At 49.5% G+C, this 24,264-nt stretch overlaps 1 protein-coding gene across 3 annotated transcripts in view; it reads right to left on the bottom strand.

Moving 5' to 3' along the window:
* LOC115075945 (sialic acid-binding Ig-like lectin 13) overlaps positions 1–24,264 on the bottom strand; it is an 87,227-nt gene that overhangs the window by 35,803 nt on the left and 27,160 nt on the right. For 2 of the 3 annotated variants that reach the window (XM_029576925.1, XM_029576923.1), the window contains exons 2-8: positions 11,437–11,634; positions 10,616–11,002; positions 7,977–8,282; positions 5,253–5,300; positions 3,130–3,396; positions 1,540–1,836; positions 593–698 (exon numbers count right to left, since the gene is read on the bottom strand). In XM_029576925.1, the coding sequence (XP_029432785.1) occupies positions 593–698; positions 1,540–1,836; positions 3,130–3,396; positions 5,253–5,300; positions 7,977–8,282; positions 10,616–11,002; positions 11,437–11,479 (1,454 nt within the window). In that variant the 5' untranslated portion in view covers positions 11,480–11,634. The remainder of the gene's footprint in view (positions 1–592; positions 699–1,539; positions 1,837–3,129; positions 3,397–5,252; positions 5,301–7,976; positions 8,283–10,615; positions 11,003–11,436; positions 11,635–24,264) is intronic. The other variant, XM_029576924.1, reaches the window with a different exon arrangement.

Below are 24,264 nucleotides of genomic sequence, written 5' to 3'. Positions count from 1 at the left end.
ACAGCCACTTGAATGGTGGTGGATGTTGCATAGGGCTTATGTGAAGACGTTGGCTGCTGGGGATAGCCCTTTTTTCCAAGGTAGGCTTCATAGTGTCCCTTACTGACTAGGCTGGGGCTCCTAGATACCTGTTTAGCATCATAGGGCTACAGCAGTAATTATAGGGCCCTCATACTTACTTAGTTGGAATCTATATCGGAAAAGGGATAGCGGGGGTCACACTACTTCAGGAAGTCTGGAATCCCATTCCAATATAGCTGTGGTGGATAGTAATCCCAATACAATCAATCCAGTAACCATGATGGTGCTTCCACCCTACGTGCAGGGTTCTTCTAGATGCTGCTCTTTGGCTACCTAGCCTTTTCTTTCACAAACTCTAGGCTCTACTTGCTTTTGGTGTGTTAAATCCAGCAGAATTTTCTTGACCAACTTCCGGAATATAAAATCAGACCTAGCCTTGTATTTTAAGAGTTTTATAGCGTCATTTCTCAAGCAGTGTTTGACCAAATGCTTCTAAACTAATTCAACAAGAGCATAGAACAATGTCACATCCTTTCTAAAGACAAGATGACAAATGTCATGAAGCACTTACTTCTTGACTCCAAGGACAAGGAGAAAAACCATCAGAATGATAAGAGCCATAATCCCAGCTCCACAGAGCCCTCCCAAAATCATTGGCATGGGTGACGTTGCTGCCCCTGAAATGCAAAAGAGCCTGTTACCAGAAATATATTTTTCTCTGCTGTAGGGCCAGACAGCTTTGAGCATCAATACTAGCAGATGGCATGCAATAAAATCATGGAACAGAAAAAAGATGGGGAAGGAGAGGTCCGAGAGAGCTTTGGCAGATCTGTCTACCATTTACAAAGCATCCTTATTAAACAAGCTGTATGTAAGGGGAGGGAGGAGGAAGATAAAATAAAGATATGATTTACTACATAAGAACAAGCAAGAAAGGGTTATAGGACCCTACACCAAAGAGCTTACAGCTAAGAAGAATGGTGCACGGTTTACAAAGTGTTTTGTGTATGAAAGGGAGGGTGGGAGTGCGTGTGTGTATGTATGAAAGGGCTGTGTGTATGAAAGGGCTGTGTGTATGAAAGGGCTGTGCGTGTGTGTATGTATGAAAGGGAGTGCGTGTGTGTATGTATGAAAGGGAGTGCGTGTGTGTATGTATGAAAGGGCTGTGTGTATGAAAGGGCTGTGTGTATGAAAAGAAGAAGACCTTGCAATGGATATGAAAATGGATAAGGTAGAGGCTTGAAAGAGAGAAGAGGAGGAGCTGTAGAGAAATGGAAGAAGGCTGTGAGAATCCCAGCCCTGTAGAGCTTTCTGTGATAAGGGATGGAAGGCACAAATGAGATGGTGGAGGGTGTGAAAGGAGGAGGAAGAGAATTACAAATGAAGTGGAGAGACAGACCACACGAAGAGCCAAGAGAAGAGTCAGATGAAGAACGACAAATTATTCAACATTTTTATTCTCCTACCTCAAGGTGCAATGGTATCACACCACAGATCAACTGCTCTAGCATACCTTACCTCCTGAGCTGCGGGTCAGCTGCACAAAAGCAGCACCGAGTCTGTTTGAGCTTAGGCACGCAATCTGGGATCGGCTGCCCTCGCTGTCTCGGAGCGTTAAGGAGCTATTGCCTGTGAGTCCGTGAATAGCAGAAGACACCTGCAGGGTCCCGTTACTAAAATTCCCAGTGATGAGCTCCTCATCAATCAGCCACGATACCACTGGGGGAGGGTTGGACTGGATCGCACAGGAACACGTGGTTTGGTGGGAGTCAGAGTGGCAATTGGGTTTCTCTCTGTTACCAAATCTGGGTCCAACTACAAAACAGATCAGTAAGATAAAACGAGCTTCCAACAATAGAGATTCAATGAATTACAGTCCCCTACCCTCCCTCTTCTGTCTCTTTTCCTTCTACACTTCAGCCTGGCAGACTCAAGAGCTCTTCCCCCTTCTTACAAGAGGCCCCTCCATCCCTCAAACACACTAAGCAGTTGCATCCGAGGGCACCTGGAGTCAGAAACAAAGATTTGAGGTGCTGCCTGTGCTACTACTGGAGGTTGCAGTAGGCAGGAGTGGGCTGTATGTAACAAGACAGGATCTATTCCTAGAGGATCTTAGGAGGTCAGCAGAGGCCTTGGCGTGAGAAGAGACATGCAGCCATCCTGGGGGATATAAGAGCTTCTGGATCTCTCCAGAAAACTGAGCTGTAACTGAAAAACTATCACACAATCCACCCAACTATCATCTATCTACAGGGAGTCAACAAACTCTTACAGTACCTGGAGAGCCTAAGAGTACAGACAAACTTGTATTATAGTTCATGAATATAACAACCCAAATGTTTCTAAAGGACTATGGGCCTAATTTACTACGGTTTAGGGAAAAAAAAAAGAGTACATGCTGAGGTCCATATTCAAAAGCCATTTAGAAAGATAACTCAAAAGTTATCCATCTAAATGGCATCAAAAACATTTTCAGCAACTTATCCGGCTAACTCTGGTCCTGCCGCAGGCCTGTCCTAAAGTTGGACGAATAAATGTATCCTGCTAACTTTAAGATAGGCAGGTATGTTCAGTGATGAGAGCAGATAAGGTTATTCGGCTAACTGTCCGAGCCACACAGCGGCTGAGTGAATATGAGGTTACTAGGTCTCAGCTTCTAAGAGCTGTTCGCAATCTGAGTTTGAGCAGAGGGAAGTTAAGTGCCTTGCTCAGAGCCACACAGTGCACTTGATTTATCAAAGCTCTTCTCCCCCCACCCCCCCTACATCTGGAGGGGGAAAAAGGCCCAGTGCACTGTGATGCCATTGGGCATTGTGGAAACAGCTGGATTTAGGTGCCCACAGACAAGAGTGCCACTGTGGTGCCCTGCTGGCGTAATGCCCGTGGAAGCAGGGGCCTCTTTGGCCTGGATATTTGAGGCCTTCAAAATGTGGCAACTAGGCAGTCTAAATTCGGGCCTGGCTGACACTGTGGACAAATTTGAGTTTAGGAGCAGACTAGCGTACAAGGCCTCCTTGCTGTCACAGTATATCCACTACTCCCACCCTCCAGTGACAGCAAAAGGGTGAATGCAGCCACGTGTTCCACTGAATGGTCAGCGCCACTTACACTGCACAGTGACGTGGACGGAGCTGTGGGAAGTGCCAAGTTCATTCGATACCACACAAGAGTATTCACCACTATCATTTGCAAATATTTTTGAGAAGTTCAGCACCAATGTGAAATTGCTTGCAGTCTCTGGTCCAGTAAGGATGGCATATTCCCTCTGCCAGGTTATATTAGAAGAGGAGTTACTGTCCATAGAGCACAGGAAAGTGACAGATGATCCTTCTTGAATGGTCACTGAGGTATGGTTTTCAGATTTGAGAACAGAGCCTGTGGGATATCAATAATACATCACAAAATGGGGATTTACAAAAAAGACACTATGTATTTAGATAACTCATGCAGCTGTTAAAACAATCACTAAAGACCAGATCAGAGAAAGAGAGGCTTATTTCATCTTGAGATGATATTTTCATTTTTATAAAGATTTTGAAAGCGCCTGCTTATCTGTTCCCACCCTTTATTAAATCATAGTGTGCTTATCACCATTTGAATACCTTCATAAGAACATATTTGCCATACTGGGTCAGACCAAAGGTCCATCGAGCCCAGTATCCTGTTTCCAACGGTGGCCAATCCAGGTCACCGGTACCTGGCAGGATCCCAAGGGATAGAGAGATTCCAAGCTGCTTATTCCAGGGATAAGAAGTGGATTTCTGAAAATCCACCTTAATAATGGTTTATGGACTTTTCTTCCAGGAACTTGTCCACAAGCTTTCTAAATGCAGTCATTAACAGCTTTTACCACATTCTCTGGCAATTAATTCTAGAGTTTAATTATGCATTATTTTCTCTTATTAGTTTTAAATGTATTACCTAGTAACTTCATTGTATGTCCTCTGGTCTTTGTACTTTTTGAAAGAGTAAACGATTAACATTTCGTTCCACTCCACTCTATTTTATAGATCTCTATCCTATCTCCTCTCAGCCTTCTCTTCTCCAAGCTGAAGAGTCCTAACCTCTTCAGTCTTTCCTCATAGGGGAATCATTCCATTCCCTTTATCATTTTGGTTGCCCTTCTCTCTACCTTTTCTAATTCTGCTACATCTTTCTTGAGATGTGGTGACCCAGAACTGCACACAATACTCAAGATGAGGTCGCACCATGGAGCAATACAGAGTCATTATAATATTCTCTGTTTATTCTCCATTCCTATTCTTATAATTCCTAGCATTCTGTTTGCTTTCTTGGGTGCTGCTGCATACAGATTTCAACTTATTATCAATGATGAGGCCTAGATCCTTTTCCTGAGTGGAACCTTGCTTGCACTGTGAAGCTATAATTTGGGTTACTCTTCCCTAAATGCATCACTTTGCACTTGTCCACATTAAATTTCATTTGAAATTTGCATGACCAGTCCCCCTACACCCATGCAGGTTGGGAAAGGGGGAAGTTGCATGTGGCCATGAATACAGCATGGACAGCTGAAGAGACAATCTATCAGATCCCCATGCAGGTGGCAGTGATATAGGTAAATCATGAATACAGCACAGACAAGTAAAGAGTGGATCTTATCAGAGCTCCGTGTAGATAGTATAATGAAACAGAAAGCATGAATACAGCATGGACAGGTGACAAGAGGATTTTCATCAGAGCCCCAACACAGGTATCACATTGATAAAAAAAATGAAAAAAAATCAGCTTTAAAATGTGAATGGAGATTGCTATGAAGAAAAACAGTGAGCATGAGGCCCGCCCCCTTGTGAGGTTATCCAGCCCAGCGTCGAGCCGGTAAACGGCGCCATTCCACCTGGCGTCGCGCGCCGAAGGGGGCGCGACAAAGGGGCACTCCCCTTTGTGCACCCCTTCGTGCAACCCTTGGTGCTACCTTTTTTTGTCTTTTTTCTTTTTAACTTCTATGTTTCTTCCACTTTTGTTTATCTTTCTCTTTTTTCATAGTTGTTATCCCTTGTTAACAATTTTCATTGTTATTAATGTTAAATGTATTTGACAAAGGTAACCTTTTTTTCCTGCATCTCCTGTTTTAATGTAAACCGGTATGATCTGTATATTATACAAGAATGTCGGTATAAAAAACTTAACAATAAATAAATAATGTAAAATATGACTAGAGAATGAAAGCTGCAGAGCCGACTACAATAAATGACCTGCAACGTTTAGTTTACCTTGTACCCCGAGGTCTGAAACAGTGATCTCTGGTGTCTTGGGTGAATCTGCAGTAAAGCACAAACAGAAGTCACTGGAGAAGCATCCATCTCACCTCTCTCTCAGCGGGAGGCATATGAGGGTCTGCACAGGATTGAGTGTCCTCGGAGCCCCTGACGATGCCCGTGGGACACGATGTGAGGGACTCTTTTTCAGCAGAGTCACTCTCAGGAGTACGGGGGAAACTCAGGGCAGCACCTTGAGATAAAAAAATAAACTTTTCCTTTCAAAGGAAAGACAGAGGGGGGGGGGGGTGTGTGCTTTAAAGAAGAAGAACTGGCACAATGTTTAATTGCATCAGTGTTTTCTGTCCCCTAGAGCAGGGGTGAGCAAACGGGCAGGTCCCCTAGGAGGGGCTCTCTCTTACAGAGGGCCCACTGGTTGCCCAATCAAGGAAGAAAAAATGACGTGGAGGCATTGCACGGTCGGGAGCTGCCAGAAACGTTGTGATATCCATTGCAAGCATGGCCATGGCTTAGCTAGGGAGCGGAGCTGCTTCTGCTGTGCTGGGCTCGGCTGGTAGAACTGGACATGGGAGCAGCCACTGCGGTATTCCCCCACCCAGGAAGAGCTGCCCGTCTCGGGCCTCGGCCCGGGAGGCGTTCCTGCTGCTGCTGCCCCCGGGACCCTGCCCAGGGAGAGAGATCACAGCCTGGTGAGGCAGGGGAGGGGGAGGGGCAAAGAGGCCAGAGAAAAGGAGGGGGCGAGGACGGGAGAAGAAAGACAAAGAACACCAGCAAAAAGATGAGCAAAGTAAGAATAATTAGTGAAAACAGTAAAAAAGCAAAACTAACGTTGGGCAGGGTAGGATGGAGTTTTTCACAGCCCCTAAATCATTTTGACTGGCATCAAAGTTTCCTGAAAAATGTTCCAGCCTTTACCATAGTGGTGTGTGGCCTGTGTGCCCGGGTGTGTTGTGCAGTGTGTTTCTCTGCGTTGGACTGTGCATGTGGGATGTGGTCTTTCTGCCGACTGTGTCTGGGTGTGTTGTGTCTATGCTTCTCTCTGTGCGGCCGATGCAATATAAAGCACGGAAAGCGGGCGCTGAAAAGTCATCGCTCGCTTTCCTAACGTGCGCATGGTGCCCACAAGGGGGCGCCATGCAATGCTCAAATTAGGGGGGTCGCGCTAGCAAGGAGGCGCTAGGGTCGTGACCTTAGCGCCTCCTTGCTAACGTGATCCCGCTGCGGTTGCCGGTTATGAAGACCGACGCCGCTAAACTCGCCGTCAGTTTTCATAACTGCCCATCTGCCAATAATGAAAATGGCCGCCGATAAACTCGGCGTCCATTTTCATTACTGGCAGTCGGCCGGTTATGAAAACTGATGCCGATTTACCAGCGTCGGTCTTCATAACTCAGGCGTCTGCAGAGTTATTTTTATTTTTTACTTAATAAAAGAACAGAAAACTGTTTTTTCTGCTTTTCTGTACTTCTTTTACCTGCGCTCAACTATTAATGCCTGCTCCAGGCAGGCGTTAATAGCTGAGCGATAAATGTGCATCTGAGATGCACATTTATTTTTTTGCATGCAGAGTGAATGAGTAATAGGCTCATTCACATGCATTTGCATGTAATGAGCACTATTACATTCACTCCGCATCCGACGCAGGTTGAACAGGTGCTAGGGGTGGATTAGCGCCTATTTATCACGCGTTGGAGTGAGGGTTATACAGTGCGCTCGGCTGAGTGCACTGTATTGCATCTGCCCCTGTGTCTGCCTATAGTGTGTCTGTCTTCTGTCTAGGTATGGCATGTCTGTCTGGGTTTCTGTCTGGGTGAGGCATGTCTGTGTTTGTGCCTGTCTAGGTGTGGCGTGTCTGTGTCTGTGACTGTCTGGTGTTGGGTTTCTGTCAGGGTGTGGCATGTCTGTGTCTGTCTGGGTGTGGCATGTCTGTGTCTGTGCCTGTCTGGGTGTGGCGTGTCTGTGTCTGTGACTGTCTGGTGTTGGGTTTCTGTCAGGGTGTGGCATGTCTGTGTCTGTCTGGGTGTGGCATGTCTGTGTCTGTGCCTGTCAGGGTGTGGGTTTCTGTCTGGGTGTGGCATGTCTGTGTCTGTGCCTGTCTGGGTGTGTGCTATTTCAAGCAGTTATTTGCGTGTGTGTAGTACCTGTGCATTTTGTAGAGGAACATTTTTGTTTTATTTTGCATAAGATTTGCTAGGGGTTTTTTTTAATGCATGTATGTAACTATTTTGTTAAATAAGATGTCAAGTATTTAACATACTGTTATTGCACATTTTTTGATACAATTATAATATTTTGTAGATGCTACATGAGTGCTGATTTACCATAGTGTAATTATAGATATGTACTAATATAGGACTCAATTCATTGAGTAGATTGTCTGGTATCTATTTGTCTGGTGTGTGTTGTGTGTATATATTTATAAACCCATCTTGGGAGGCCATAACCAATTGTATGAATAGCAAACATTTTGCTCACCCCTGCCCTAGAGCTCTGATTTTGGCTCTGAGCAAAGTTGCTGCTTTTACAATACTATTTTAATTCTATCTCTCTCTCTTTCTCTTCTATCTGTGTGTCTCGCTTCTTTGCTGTGTGTTCTGGGAATAATTTGCTTTGCTCTGGAAGGCACTCGCTGAGTAATGTCCCAGCTCATTTTTCCCGTCCCCAGTCTTCTTTTCCTGGAGAGGGTTCTTGCAATAGGTAAAATGGAAAGCTTCTTACCCTGCACGTTTAAGGAGAGAGTTGTCTGCGTGAAGGTTCCCACTGCAGGATAGTACGCCACACAGGTCAGATTCTTGCCCCGGTCTCCTATAGAAGGGGTGAAGGTGATCCTGGATGCGTGGCTGACCATCCCATCTTGGTTTACAGATGAGGTGCTGGCCGTGGAATTAGCTGCATTTAAAGTTCCTGTCCAGGTGATGATGGGGGCAGTTCCCGTGCACCTCCCTGGCGCTGTGCAGGTGATATTCACGGGTGCCCCTGCAGCCAGTACCGCAGGGAGTGAGAGCTGAGGCTGCTCTGAGAGACCTAAACAAGAGACAGAGGAAGACACAGCCACATCACAGGCCTCTGCAGCTAACACCAGTGGCAAACAGAAGCCAGTGCCAAGGAGCAAGTGGGTGATATTACTGCCATGTGCTCCTCTCATCACTACTGCAGCAACATGAATGGCATCTAGGGATGTGAATCGGGCTTCGGACGATATTTTCAAAATCGTCAGAAATCGGGGGCTCCCCCAAAATGATAGGAAAACCCCACGATATTGATCGTGGGGGTTTTCTTATCGTTTTGGGGGAGGGCGGGAAAAATGGCACACAAAAATAACCCCTAAACCCACCCCGACCCTTTAAAACTAATCCCTTAGCTTCCCCCACCCTCCCGACCCCCCCAAAAACTTTTTACAGGTACCTGGTGGTCCAGTGGGTGTCCCTGGAGCAATCTCCCGCTCCCGGGCCGTCGGCTGCCACTAATCAAAATGGCGCCGATGGCCCTTTGCCCTTACTATGTCACAGGGGCTACCGGTGCCATTGGTCAGCCCAGTGGCATAGCCACGGGTGGGCCTGGGTGGGCAGGTGCCCACCCAACTTAGACCCAGGCCCACCCAACTGGCACCGAAACTGCAAGGCTGTCGCGGGATACCATCCCCGCGACAGCGAACAAGAGAACCCACGCCTCGCGCGCCATCACGGCACACATGGGGAAGCGCTGCTGCGGCCGTATGGCCAACCGGTCTTCCTGTTGAGGGGGGGGGGGAGCGGAAGCGCCGCGCGCAGCTTCCGCTTCCTCCCACCAATGCAGGAAGATCAGCTGCCTCTCCTGCTGCCACCGGACTCCTGCTATCTTCGGGCCAAACGGCCCACCGAACTTCCTGTTTGGGGGTGGGGGAGCGGAAGCGCCGCGCACAGCTTCCGCTTTCTCCCCCAAAACAGGAAGATCAGCTGGCCTCTTCTGCTGCCACCGGCCTCCTGCTATCTTCGGGCATCGGGTGGTATGGCCCGCTGATCTTCCTGCTTGGGGGGGGGGGGGAGGGAGGAAGCGGACGTTGTGCGCTGCGCTTCCGCTCCCCCCCCCGACGGGAAGTTCGGCGGGCCATACCGCCCGACGCCCGAAGATAGCAGGAGGCCGGTGGCAGCAGGAGAGGCAGCTGATCTTCCTGCTTTGGGGGGAGGAAGCGGAAGCTGTGCACGTGCTTGAATGTGTATGTGTGGATGAGAATGGGAGTGTGTGTGGGTGAAAACTGGAGCCTGGGTGTGTATGTGGGTGAGAATGGAAGCTTGAATATGTGGGTGAATGGGAGCTCGAATGTGTGTACGTGTGGTTGAGAATGGGAGCCTGGGTTTGTGGGTGGGTGAGAATGGGAGCTTGAATGTGTGTATATATGGGTGAGAATGAGAGCCTGGGTTTGTCTGGGTGGGTGAGAATGGAAGCTTGAATATGTGGATAAAAATGGGTGCTTGAATGTGTGTATGTGTGGGTGAGAATAGGACCTTAAATGTGTATATGTATGGATGAGAATGGGAGCTTGAATATGTGTGGGTGAGACTGGGAGCATGGGTTTGTGGGTGAGAATGGGAGTCTGGGTTTATGTGTGTGGGTGAGAATGGGTGCCTGGATGTGCGTCTGTGTGTGCATAAGAATATAAGCCTGGGGAGGGGTGAGAAAGTGAGAACTTGTATGTGTGTCTGCAGAGAATGTGAGCTTGGGGGGGGGGGGTGGAGAGCATATGAGAGTGAGAGCTTGAGTGTGTGAGAGGGAGTCTGTGAGAGAAAGTGTGTGTGTGTGTGTGTGTGTGTGTGTAAGGGAAGAAGACAGTAATAGAAGAAAGAAACTGAAAAGGAATTAGGAAATGAGCTATAAGGGAAAAAATGGGAAAAAGAGACCAGGACCAACTGATTAGAAAAATACAAAGATCAGACAACAAAGGTAAAAATATATAGCTATATTTTGAGATGTTAGCAATTTAAATATAAGCAACACAACCGCTCTCTCAAAATTTATGGACAGGTAGGAGCCGTGTATAAAATCGTAATAATAAGAAGGCTAAAGTACCACAAATCACCGTGAATTATGTTTGTATCATTAAGTAAACCTCATACTTAGGCGTAGATGTGAATGCTATGCTGCATAATTTGGCATTATTTATCAGTAAAAAAACAACTAGTAGACCTGCATGCCTACAGCCCACCCATGTTAACCTTGTGCCCACCCAAAAAATCAATTCTGGCTACGCCACTGGGTCAGCCCCTGTCACATGGTAGGAGCACAAGATGGCGCGGGCCATCAAGTGCTCCTACCATGTGACAGGGTCCGGCCAATGACACGGATACCCTGTCACATGTCAGAGAAATATAAGTACTCACTTGTTACGTTCACAAAAGGTTTGGTTGTTAATTGGTAATTAAAGTTAAATCCACCCTCAATCCGAAGGAAGTATTTTCTCTGATCCTCCATCCTGGCGTCTCTGATCCAGAAGGTGCAGTCCCGGTTCAGTATGTTCCCCACCAGCTGGAAGCGACCTTTGGTTGCCTCAGACACAAATCTATAAGGATTATTGGTGGCTACGGGCCTGTCACTTCCGGTTCGGGCTCCTTCCCTGAACCAGTATCCGAAAGGATTATTTCCTAGTGTTTTGTATTCTGGGAAAGTGAAGTTACACGGGATGAGCACACACAGCCCCTCCTGCACTGTTACATTATTGGCAAAAACCTCATAATCCGGAGGACCAGTTTCTCTCTGGCAGAAAAAGCCTGCAGGGACAGACACGTTCAGTGTTATAAATGTACAGTATTGCAATCTGAATTTTAGTCATAACATAGAGCTAAACCCAAAAAGCTCACTACAGTTACAAATGTGGTCTAAATCATATACACAAAGTGATCAGCTTCTTGAAAGCAACAGCTGCACCCAAATCATTGGTGCTTAAAATCCTGAAATTAAGATTCTTTGCTAACCTGAAGCCTCCTTCTTGGATGAGGAAGAGCCTAAACCCTGGGGCCATGCAGGATTCAGACTTTTTACCTCCTCCTGGAATGCTGGGGGATGCCTGTCAATATCTGATCTAATGAGACCCTGCCCTGATCTATGACAGGAATAAAAGCAATTACAGATCCCCGATGAGTGCAGCCTCGTTTCCATGTACTATACTTACTACTGCCAGAGTCTGTGTCTGTCGCACACTTACCCTCCCACAGCACACTCAGCAGCAGAAGCCCTGCTCTCTGCATCCTTCCCAAGGCACCCACTTTCCTTATTAAGGGGAGAACCAGCCGTGCACGCAGCTGTAGCTCAGCTCCAAGAACAGCCCCAGACCCATGGAACGCAGAGCAGTCAGTAGTGCAGGGCTGGTATATAACATCTGTGGTCCGTAGCTAGAAATGTCCTAGAGGAAGAGAAGGAAGTTACTTCAGGACTGGAGCTGCCTTCTGCTTTATAGAGAAGACAAGGATCAAAGCTGCTCATGCTGCTGCAGACTCTGCAGGGGGCTTTGCACCAGTAAACAAAGCAAAGCTAGGTAGGTACTTCTCCTTTGATTAATACTGCGGGAAAAATTGCCTCACTTTTTAGAACAAAACCTTACTCCACAGTACGCAGATAAAAGTCCACATCTCGTTGAAAACCATGCATACATTTACCTACGTACAGGGAGGGCAATAATCAAAAAGCCATTTCTAAAGTTTACCCCTGGAAATAATTCCCTGGAATACTGCCCTCCCCGTGCTTTCTCGCTCTGTTTTCTTTCACTTCTTCCTCCGACTTTTCATGCTCTTGTTCTTTCCCTTTCTTATTTTTCCAGTGGTGACTTTAGACAAAATAACTTAAGGGCAAGAGGAGGAGGAGGAAGTAAAGCAGGCACCAAAGGGGCAAATCAAATCAACATTTCTATGAGCCCCCCCCCCCCCCCCCAGCTCCTCCCCTTGTCCTGCAGACAGTGCAGGTGCTTCTGACACTGCCTTAAGAACATAAGAAATTGCCATGCTGAGTCAGACCAAGGGTCCATCAAGCCCAGAATCCTGTTTCCAACAGAGGCCAAAACCAGGCCACAAGAACCTGGCAATTATCCCAAACACTAAGAAGATCTCATGCTACTGATGCAATTAATAGCAGTGGCTATTCCCTAAGTAAACTTGATTAATAGCAGTTAATGGTAGAGATGTGAATCGTGTCCTCGATCGTCTTAACGATCGATTTCGGCTGGGAGGGGGAGGGAATCGTATTGTTGCCGTTTGGGGGGGAAAAAATATCGTGATATATCGTTAAAATCGTTAAAACCCGCTAAAACCCACCCCCGACCCTTTAAATTAAATCCCCCACCCTCCCGAACCCCCCCCAATGACTTAAATTACCTGGTGGTCCAGCGGCGGTCCGGAACGGCAGCGGTCCGGAACGGGCTCCTGCTACTGAATCTTGTTGTCTTCGGCCGGCGCCATTTTCCAAAATGGCGCCGAAAAATGGCGGCGGCCATAGACCAACAGGATTCGACGGCAGGAGGTCCTTCCGGACCCCCGCTGGACTTTTGGCAAGTCTTGAGGGGGTCAGGAGGCCCCCCCCAAGCTGGCCAAAAGTTCCTGGATGTCCAGCGGGGGTCAGGGAGCGATTTCCCGCCGCGAATCGTTTTCCGTACGGAAAATGGCGCCGGCCATACGCGTATGGTCGGCGCCATTTTCCGTACGGAAAATGGCGCCGGCAGGAGATCGACTGCAGGAGGTCGTTCAGCGAGGGTTCCGGCACCTCGCTGAACGACCTCCTGCAGTCGATCTCCTGCCGGCGCCATTTTCCGTACGGAAAACGATTCGCGGCGGGAAATCGCTCCCTGACCCCCGCTGGACATCCAGGAACTTTTGGCCAGCTTGGGGGGGGCCTCCTGACCCCCACAAGACTTGCCAAAAGTCCAGCGGGGGTCCGGAAGGACCTCCTGCCGTCGAATCCTGTTGGTCTATGGCCGCCGCCATTTTTCGGCAGCCATTTTGGAAAATGGCGCCGGCCGAAGACAACAAGATTCAGTAGCAGGAGCCCGTTCCGGACCGCTGCCGTTCCGGACCCCCAGGTAATTTAAGTCATTTGGGGGGGGTTCGGGAGGGTGGGGGATTGAAGGAGGTAGGATTTGGCAAGGAAATGTTTAAGTTATTTGGGGGGGGTTCGGGAGGGTGGGGGATTTAATTTAAAGGGTCGGGGGTGGGTTTTAGCGGGTTTTAGTGTGCCGGCTCACGATTCTAACGATTTATAACGATAAATCGTTAGAATCTCTATTGTATTGTGTTCCATAACGGTTTAAGACGATATTAAAATTATCGGACGATAATTTTAATCGTCCTAAAACGATTCACATCCCTAGTTAATGGACTTCTCCTCCAAGAAGTTATGCAAACCTTTTTTTGAACCCAGCAAACTAACTGCACTAACCACGTCCTCTGGCAAAAAATTCCAGAGCTTTAATGTGCGTTGAGTGAAAAAGAATTTTCACTGATTAGTCTTAAATGTGCTACTTGCTAACTTCATGGAGTGCCCCCTAGTCTTCTATCATCCGAAAGTGTAAATAACCGATTCACATCTACTCGTTCAAGACCTCTCATGATCTTAAAGACCTCTATCATATCCCCCCTCAGCCGTCTCTTCTCCAAGCTGAACAGCCCTAACCTCTTCAGGCTTTCTTCATAGGGGAGCTGTTCCATCCACTTTATCATTTTGGTTGCCCTTCTCTGTACCTTCTCCATCACAACTATATCTTTTTTCAGATGCGACGACCAGAATTGTACACAGTATTCAAGGTGCGGTCTTACCATGCAGCGATACAGAGGCATTATGACATTTTCCGTTTTATTAACCATTCCCTTCCTAATAATTCCTAACATTCTGTTTGCTTTTTGACTGCTGCAGCACCCTGAGCCTACGATTTTAAAGCATTATCCACCATGATGCCTAGATCTATTTCCTGGGTGGTAGCTCCTAATATTAGGGATGTGAATCGTGTGCCCGATCGTCTTAACGATCTAAATCGTCTGGCAGGAGAAGAAAATCGTGTTTGGCACAATTTTTTAGTAAAAAAAATCGGTTTTTCCGATTAGTGTGCACTAACAGGAAGTTAGTGCGCACTAACCATTGTTAGTGTGCACTAACAGAAAATGATACAATTTGACACTTTTCAGGGCAGTTAAGGTCAGTTTAGGAATGAATATGTATTCCTATTGGCTGTCCTCTTATTTATTGATGTTACCAAGGTTCCCACTGACAATATATGGGGGATGGGAAATGGAAACGGTTGGTAGCTTGACAAATAAAGTAATGTGATCAGTCAATGTGACTAGAACTTGTGCCCTATCCCTGATACCGGGAGTGTTGTGATCTTCCTGCATGCAGTACCGTATCCCTGATACTGGGAGTGTTGTGATCTTCCTGCACGCAGTGCCCTATCCCGGTTACCGGGGGTGTTGTGATCTTCCTGCACGCAGTGCCCTATCCCTGATACCAGGGGTGTTGTGATCTCCCTGCACTCAGTGCCATATCCCTGATACCGGGAGTGTTGTGATCTTCCTGCATGCAGTGCCCTATCCCTGATACCGGGAGTGTTATGATCTTCCTGCACGCAGTGCCCTATCCCTGATACCAGGGGTGTTGTGATCTCCCTGCACTCAGTGCCATATCCCTGATACCAGGGGTGTTGTGATCTTCCTGCATGCAGTGCCCTATCCCTGATACCGGGAGTGTTGTGATCTTCCTGCACGCAGTGCCCTATCCCTGATACCAGGGGTGTTGTGATCTTCCTGCACACAGTGCCCTATCCCTGATACCGGGGGTGTTGTGATCTTCCTGCACACAGGAATTATTAGAAAGGGAATAGTGAATAAAACGGAAAATGTCATAATGCCTCTGTATCGCTCCATGGTGAGACCGCACCTTGAATACTGTGTACAATTCTGGTCGCCGCATCTCAAAAAAGATATAATTGCGATGGAGAAGGTACAGAGAAGGGCGACCAAAATGATAAGGGGAATGGAACAGCTCCCCTATGAGGAAAGACTAAAGAGGTTAGGACTTTTCAGCTTGGAGAAGAGACGACTGAGGGGGGATATGATAGAGGTGTTTAAAATCATGAGAGGTCTAGAACGGGTAGATGTGAATCGGTTATTTACTCTTTCGGATAGTAGAAAGACTAGGGGGCACTCCATGAAGTTAGCATGGGGCACATTTAAAACTAATCGGAGAAAGTTCTTTTTTACTCAACGCACAATTAAACTCTGGAATTTGTTGCCGGAGAATGTGGTTCGTGCAGTTAGTATAGCTGTGTTTAAAAAAGGATTGGATAAGTTCTTGGAGGAGAAGTCCATTACCTGCTATTAAGTTCACTTATTTATTTATTTATTAACTTTTATTTACCGACATTCGTGAAGCACATCATGCCGGTTTACAAAGAACTCAGGCGGGAAATACAATGAAACAATATAACAATATAACAATAACACATTAATAAAAGAACCAAAAATCAGAATACAAAGAGAGCCAAAGGAGCAATGATAATGGGGGAAGGAAGGGGGAGGGGGCGGTGGGGGAGGATAGGCAGGGGGCAGGGTATGGGGAGGGAGGGAGGGTAGGGGTAGGGGGCATGGGAAAGGGGGGATGGGGAGCGGGAGGGGAAAAAGGCATAGCTAGATGAAGTATAAAAAACAACAGAAATAAATATAAATATAAAATAAATAAAAGGGGGAGACTATGTACACTTAGAGAATAGCCACTGCCATTAGCAATGGTTACATGGAATAGACTTAGTTTTTGGGTACTTGCCAGGTTCTTATGGCCTGGATTGGCCACTGTTGGAAACAGGATGCTGGGCTTGAGCCAATATGGCATTTTCTTATGTTCTTATGTAATTACTTAAAGACTGTCATGTAAATTGTGTTATTTTGACCAATATAAAGTTTGCAAACTTTTGCAGAATTTTAAGTTTTTGTGCGCAGAATTTGCCCAGGAGTAAGTTAGAGCTGGAGTTAAGTTTCCAGTGCAATGAAAAACAAGTTTAAAAAATAATCAGAAACTCTCCAGGTAAGAGTTGGCTGTTGCTGCCACTTAACCAGATAATTACTTGCGGTAGCAGCTGGCACTTACCTGGATAGTACTGACTTATCTGGGCAGCCGCCACCACTCAGCCAGATAAATTCTGATTTATTCATCTGTCTGGCAGTGGGAAGCAGCTGCCAGATAACCGCATAAGTCAGTAACTATTCAGCTATCTGGTATGGTTTGCCAGATAAAGTACTTATCCGGCTAAGTAGCAGCAGATAGCTGTATAAGTACTGACTTATGTGGCTATCTGGCAGCCACCGCTACTTAGACGGATAAATCAGAATTGTGTGCACTGTGGGTTTAAAAAAAAAAAATCTAGGCATTAAAAATGTGCACTGAAAACCAGCGCACATTTTCTTAGCACCCAGATTACTGCCTTGGTCTGTCAGTGTGATTACAACTCAAACGTTGCCAGGTATGCTGAGAGAGGACCCATACGTCAGACTGCCGTGGGGAATAAAGCATGCATTCATGCTGTGAGGATGGGGTCCTCACCTACAGGTCAGCACGGTGTAATTTGTGACTTTCCTGTCAGGGTCCACTCCCCACTCTCACTAGGGTGGTGGGGAATGGCAAGAGAGCAGCTTGAATTTCAGAAATAATTTCAAAGAGAAGTTCTTCACTGATGGTGACAGGAATTTACTGGCTGTGCTTTGTACTTCTCACACATTGCTCAGTGCACACGGGGTATTCGTTTTGCATTTCCAGATAGCACACTGATTGCTTTGCCATTGCCTCTTAATTCTTCTTCATCTTGTAACCCAATTGGAAATCCCCTAATGGAGCCCAAGCCAGAAACCACTTCGCAAAAGAAAAGAATAAGTAATTAATATACAGCTGTATTCCAGGCCCTGATGGTATTCATCCCAGGGTTCTAAAAGAACTCAAATACAAAACTGCAGACTTGGTCCTGGTAATCTTTAACTTATCATTCCAATCTGCCTCTCTGTACACGAGGACTGCAGGGTAGCCAATGTAACACCGATTTTCAAAACAGGCTCCAGGGGTAACCTGTAGGTATAAGTTAGCCACCCTAAAATGGAGTGTGCAACCGAACCAAACTTTGCAGACCCGAGCAACACAAAATGGAGGTCCAGCCACGAGATGAACCTCTGCAGTTTTAATGCCTGTCAGAACTACACAGAGGAGGAGAAGAAGCTGCTGTTCTTTTTCATATCGAGCATCTGTCTTCACCTTACAATTTTGCTGATCCTGCCAGACACAGACTTGCTAAGCTGTGGCCTTGACAAAATATGTATCCAGCCATGAAATCCAATATTGTTCACAGATGTCTTCTGACTCATTCCAGCATCTTCGTGAAAATATGCATATAGGTACTAGCTTTGATGCCCACCAATTGTTGCGGTCCCGACCGCCCCTCTCCTGATAGGGCTCAGGCCTGCCTACCTCCGCTCCAGTAGTCGCCGGAATCCGCCCGGTCCGGGCCCCGGTGGCCTCTCTCTTCCCACGTGGCAGCCGCCATTGCGGGCCTGCGCCTCTCCGGTCTCGCGCGCGTGCGAGGACGTCCTTCTTGTGCGCCCAGCTCCCGAAAGCCCGGCTCCGCCCTCGCGGCTGACGTCACGCCCGGCTCCCGATATAACCGGCGTTCAGACGTTCCCTAAACACCTTGCAACGAGGTTCCCAACTTCTTAGTTGCTTCCAGTTGCGTTCCTGTTGACCTCCAGCTGCCTGCCTCTGACTCCGGTTTGCTTCTGACTCCGCTTCAGCCCGCTGCCTGCCTCTGACTCCGGTTTGCTTCTGACTCCGCTTCAGCCCGCTGCCTGCCTCTGACTCTGGTTTGCTTCTGACTCCGCTACAGCCCGCTGCCTGCCTCAGACTCCGGTTTGCTTCTGACTCCGCTGCAGCCTCCGGTCTGCCCTGCCTCCACCCGACCTTCTGCTCAGCTCAGCCGGCTCCCAAGCCTACCCGGGTATCACGAACTCTTTTCTCACTCTGCCTGCCCTGTTTCCGGCGTCCCTGCTGGTCCAGCCCTTCGACCCGCTCTTCCTCTGCTGCTGATAGGCCTCCTGCCTTCTCTCCACCTCAGCCTTTCTGGACATTCGTTAACAAGCGCCTAAGTCCCAAGGGCCCGGGTCCCTACGGGCTCCTCCCGGGGGGTCCCCGGCTCCGGGTGAAGCTTTGCCAGGCTGCATCTCCGCCTCCCGGCCTACCCTGTCACCCTAGGTAGGTCGGCCCAAGGGTCCACTATCCTCTCCAGCAGCATCAAGCCGCAACAGTTTGCAAAGCCATGGACTCGGCGGAGGCCCCAAGCCTACAGGCCATCCCGGGGATGGCACAACGTCTCCAGCAGCAACAGCACTGTATAGACACTCTTGCTGCCACCGTGGAACAGCTGGTCAGTCGTCTGGAGGCCGCTCCTCCGGATCCGCCTCCAGTCCCTTCTCCTGCTTCAGTACCCAGTCCGGCATCAGTGACCCAGTTGCCCGCACCGACCCGCTATGCCGGGGATATCAAGACATGCCGTGGCTTCTTGAATCAATGCTACGTGCGCTTCACTCTCCTGCCTGCGCAATTCCCCTCAGACGCAGTTAAAGTGGCGTACATATTTTCTCTACTGGATGGGAAAGCACTCGACTGGGCTTCTCCCACATCCGTCAGGATCCCTTGTTACAGAATCTTCAAGAATTCGTCCTCAACATTCGCCTCGCTTTGGACGATCCTGCACGCCAGACCACCGCTGCCTCGGAACTCTTGCATCTCAGGCAAGGGACACGCTCGGTGGCGGATTATACTATAGACTTTCGCACATTAGCCATGGAAGTTGGCTGGCGGGATGATTGCCTTAGGGGATCTTCCTGGAAGGTCTTGCCAGCCGCATCAAGGATGAGTTAGCAGGCCGAGATCTCCCGGAGGACTTAAATGACTTAATTGACATCGCCGGCAGGGTGGATCGCCGCCTACAGCAGCGGGATAAGGAGACCCGCTCCTACCGTAGAACACCACCACTGTCCTCAACTGCCGCCAGAATCCCAGCACCCAAGGGACCTCCTGCTTCTGCCAACCTAGGAGAGCCCATGCAGCTGGGCAGATCTCCACTAACCCCCGAGGAAAGGAAGAGACACCGCTTGCAGGGTCTCTGCCTCTACTGCGGAGGCAAGGGGCACTTCCTCGCCAACTGCCTGGAGCGTCCGGGAAACGACTGTGCCTAGGTTACACCAAGGAGGTACTCCTAGGCTTTGCGGGCTCAGCTCCTCAATGCACCTTACCAGTGACTCTTAAATACCCCGGTGAGGAACTCCAGATCCGGGCTTTCATTGACTCTGGTGCCGAGGGTAATGTCATTGTTGCTGATCTGGTAAACCAGCTGTCTCTTCCCACACAGCGAAAGGTTCCTCCATTGCGTATTTCCTCCATCCGAGGTACGCTGCTCCCTGGAACCATCACCTGCTGCACGGCTCCCTTGACTCTCCAGACCGGGCTGTTCCATTCGGAAGAAATCTCCCTACTGGTTTTGGAATGGGCCGTGCACCCTCTGGTCCTTGGACTTCCGTGGTTACAACGGCATTCGCCCGTTATTCAATGGGATACCTTTCAGCTAACCCAATGGAGTCCCTTCTGTTTTGCTCATTGTCTACAGCTTCCACATCCACCGAAGTCCTTGCATCTGTGCTCGTCTCTTCTCTTGCCAGAGCCATATCAGGCGTTCGCTGACGTCTTCTCCAAGGAGATGGCTGAGATTCTCCCTCAGCACCGGCCTTTTGATTGCCCGATAGATTTGCTACCGTGTACCATACCTCCCCGTGGCTGGGTGTATCCTTTGTCCTTGCCAGAGACTGGTGCCATGTCTCAGTATGTGACTGAGAACCTTGCCAAGGGCTTCATTCACCCCTCTCGTTCACCCGCTGGAGCCGGCTTCTTCTTTGTGGCCAAGAAGGACGGCTCACTCCGTCCCCGTATAGACTATCGAGGCTTGAATGCCATCACCAAGCGGGATCGTTATCCGCTTCCACTGATCCCTGAACTTTTGGATCGCCTTCAGGGAGCACGCGTCTTCACGAAGCTAGACCTCCGAGGGGCCTATAACCTCGTCCGTATTCGTCCAGGGGATGAATGGAAGAAGGCCTTTAATACCAGGGACGGGCATTACGAGTACTTAGTAATGCCCTTTGGACTTTGCAACGCCCCGGCCGTCTTCCAGAACCTCATGAACGAGGTCTTACGTGAGATGCTGCACTCTCACGTCATTGTCTATCTGGATGACGTGCTTATCTTTTCCAGGGACCTGGAGACTCACCGCCACCACGTCACACAAGTTCTGCAGGCTCTCCGGGACAATCATCTCTATGCCAAGCTAGAAAAGTGTGTCTTTGAAGCAGAGTCCTTGCCCTTTCTGGGGTACATCATTTCATCCACGGGCTTCCGGATGGACCCTGAGAAAGTCTCGGCCATAACCAAATGGCCTCAACCCCGGGGCCTCAAGGCTCTCCAAAGATTTCTGGGATTCGCTAATTTTTATAGACATTTTATTCCGCGATACTCGCATCGGGTCGCTCCCCTTACTGCCATGACCCACAAGGGAGCCGACGCCAAGAACTGGTCCGACGCTGCGGTCGAAGCCTTGGCCGACTTGAAGGAGGCATTCCTGGTGGACACCTGCCTTCGCCATCCGGATCTGGCAAGCCCCTTCATCGTCGAGGTCGATGCCTCCAGCGTGGCTGTGGGGGTGGTCCTCAGCCAACACTCCGCTTCTGGACAGTTATTGCCTTGCTCGTACTTCTCCAAGAAGTTCTCCCTTGCTGAGGCGAATTACTCCATTGGCGACAAAGAACTGTTAGCGATCAAACTCGCCTTCGAGGAATGGAGGCAATGGCTCGAGGGAGCAAGATACACAACCACCGTGTACACTGACCACAAGAACTTAGAGTTTTTGTCTCAGGCCCAACGGTTAAACCCCTGCCAAGCCCGATGGGCCATGTTCTTTAGCCGCTTTGATTTTACCCTATAATACCGTCCTGCAGCCAAGAATCTTCGAGCCGATGCTCTCTCGCGGACCTCCATGTCCGAGGAGGACCGAGAGCCTCCGCAGTATTCTGGACCCTAGCAAGGTCCGTTTATCCACCCTGACGGTTCTCTCCCAGGATAGGACCGTGGTTCCCCGATGAGACCGTCTAAAGACCCTGCGCTGGGCCCACGACTCCCTCACTGGAGGGCACGCCGGACGAGAGAGAACATTGGAACTCCTCAATCGATACTACTGGTGGCCCAACATCCGACAAGATGTTCGCACCTACGTAAGCTCTTGTCCCACCTGTGCTCGACAAAAGCCCAGTCCTGGACCTCCGTGTGGTCTTCTACAGCTTCTGCCAGTCCCCACAGAACCCTGGACCCATCTCGCTACAGACTTTATGGTCGACCTGCCGCTGTCTCGCGGTCAGACGGTTATCTGGGTCACCGCCGACTGTTTTTCAAAATGGTGCACTTTGTTCCATTGCCTAAGTTACCTTCTGCACCCGAACTGGCTCTCCTCTTCGCCCAGCATATATTCTGGCTGCAAGGGCTTCCTCAAGACATAGTTTCTGACCGTGGGCCGCAGTTCATCGCACGCTACTGGAGGGCTCTCTGCAAATGCTTCAAGGTGCAGCTCAGCTTCTCTACTGCTTTCCACCCTCAAAGTAATGGGCAGACCGAAAGGATGAATCGCTCCCTGAAAACCTACCTACGAGCCTTCATCAACGAAAGGCAGGACAACTGGTCTGAGCTTCTGCCCTGGGCCGAGTTTGCCTACAACAACCAGGTTCATGCCGCCACCGGACTCTCGCCCTTCCAGCTAGTATATGGGAAACAGCTGAGAACTCCGCTTCCCATTTCTACGCCCAGAGCCTCCCCGGCCGCCCAGTTGACGGCTCAACAATTGCAGACCCTTTGGCAGAAAACCCAAGACAAGTTGACTCTCTCAGCTTCCTCAGCCAAACGAACGGCTGATCGCCACCGACGCCCGGCTCCCACCTATCAGCCAGAAGACCGGGTTTGGCTCAGTACGAAAAACATTCATCTCCGCTTTCCCTCAAGGAGATTTGCACCCAGGTTCTGTGGGCCATTCCGGATCACTGAGAGAGTGGGCCTGATCTCGTACTGGCTGAGATTGCCGTCCTCTCTTCGAATCCACAATGTTTTTCATGTATCCCTGCTAAAACCCGTAGTTCTTTCCCGCTACCACCGAAAACCTCCGGATCCTTCACCCACTTCCATCGATGATGATCCCACTTATCAGGTACACGAGGTTCTAGATGTTCGTTTCTACAACCGAAGGTGGGAATATCTTCTCGCCTGGGAGGGTTGCGGTGACGAGGACAACACTTGGGAGCCCAGCTGTAACATCCTGGACAAATCCCTTTTGCAACAGTTCACCGTGACCACCCGGAGAAGCCCGGTCCTCTCAAGAGGGGCCGTAAAGGGGGGGGGGGGTACTGTTGCGGTCCCGACCGCCCCTTTCCTGATAGGACTCAGGCCCGCCTACCTCCGCTCCAGTAGTCGCCGGATTCTGCCCGGTCCGGGCCCCGGTGGCCTCTCTCTTCCCACATGGCGGCTGCCATTGCGGGCCTGCTCCTCTCCGGTCTCGCGCTCGAGGACGTCCTTCTTGTGCGCCCGGCTCCCGGAAGCCCGGCCCCGCCCTCGCGGCTGATGTCACGCTCGGCTCCCGATATAACCGGCATTCAGACGTTCCCTAAACGCCTTGCAACGAGGTTCCCAACTTCTTAGTTGCTTCCAGTTGCATTCCTGTTGACCTCCAGCTGCCTGCCTCTGACTCCGGTTTGCTTCTGACTCCGCTTCAGCCCGCTGCCTGCCTCTGACTCCGGTTTGCTTCTGACTCCGCTTCAGCCCACTGCCTGCCTCTGACTCCGGTTTGCTTCCGACTCCGCTACAAGCCTGCTGCCTGCCTCTGACTCCGGTTTGCTTCTGACTCCGCTTCAGCCCGCTGCCTGCCTCTGACTCCGGTTTGCTTCTGACTCCGCTACAGCCCGCTGCCTGCCTCAGACTCCGGTTTGCTTCTGACTCCGCTGCAGCCTCCGGTCTGCCCTGCCTCCACCCGACCTTCTGCTCAGCTCAGCCAGCTCCCAAGCCTACCCGGGTATCACGAACTCTTTTCTCACTCTGCCTGCCCTGGTTCCGGCGTCCCTGCTGGTCCAGCCCTTCGACCCGCTCTTCCTCTGCTGCTGATAGGCCTCCAGCCTTCTCTCCACCTCAGCCTTTCTGGACATTTGTTATCAAGCGCCTAAGTCCCAAGGGCCCAGGTCCCTACGGGCTCCTCCTGGGGGGTCCCCGGCTCTGGGTGAAGCTTTGCCAGGCTGCGTCTCCGCCTCCCGGCCTACCCTGTCACCCTCGGTAGGTCGGCCCAAGGGTCCACTATCCTCTCCAGCAGCATCAAGCCACAACACCAATTCCATGTCAATAGATTGTGGCAACATCTAATCCAGGTTAACTTTTGGATCACATGTGTTTGCATATGTACGGTCCAGAAAAGAAAGAAAAGGATTTTGGACTTACAGATTCCAGACCACACTACAGCACAGCACTGTGCTGCTTGCTACCCTTCACACAAACTTGTGAACTTGGTACCCAAGACTTTTCGCAAAGCAAGCTAAGCCTCGAGACCAGGCTCAGCTCAGCCCAGCCATGATCCATTAACTGTGGAGACTCGTCCATGCTTAAGCCTTGGCAAGCCAAGCTATCTTCACCCCGTTCTTCCCTGCATAATTTATAGAAGCATCACTATGATCTGGTTCTACTCCCCTGAGACTGTGGTATTAACTTGTCATTTGCCTGATGGAGGTCTAACTGGGGTCCTCCGTGCAGAGCCATCCTCAAGACATCTGCGTGCACACGGACAGGGTAAGATAAACTGGCTAACTTACTACTTTAAGCTGGGATAGCGCATTGGCATTGCATTTGACATGTGTAAGTTAACTTTGAATTAACACAGGCGTTTGATAAC

Source organism: Rhinatrema bivittatum, chromosome 14 (genome assembly GCF_901001135.1).
Source record: "Rhinatrema bivittatum chromosome 14, aRhiBiv1.1, whole genome shotgun sequence".
NCBI classification, from domain to species: Eukaryota; Metazoa; Chordata; class Amphibia; order Gymnophiona; family Rhinatrematidae; genus Rhinatrema; species Rhinatrema bivittatum.
This window is presented reverse-complemented; position numbering and strand designations above follow the sequence as displayed.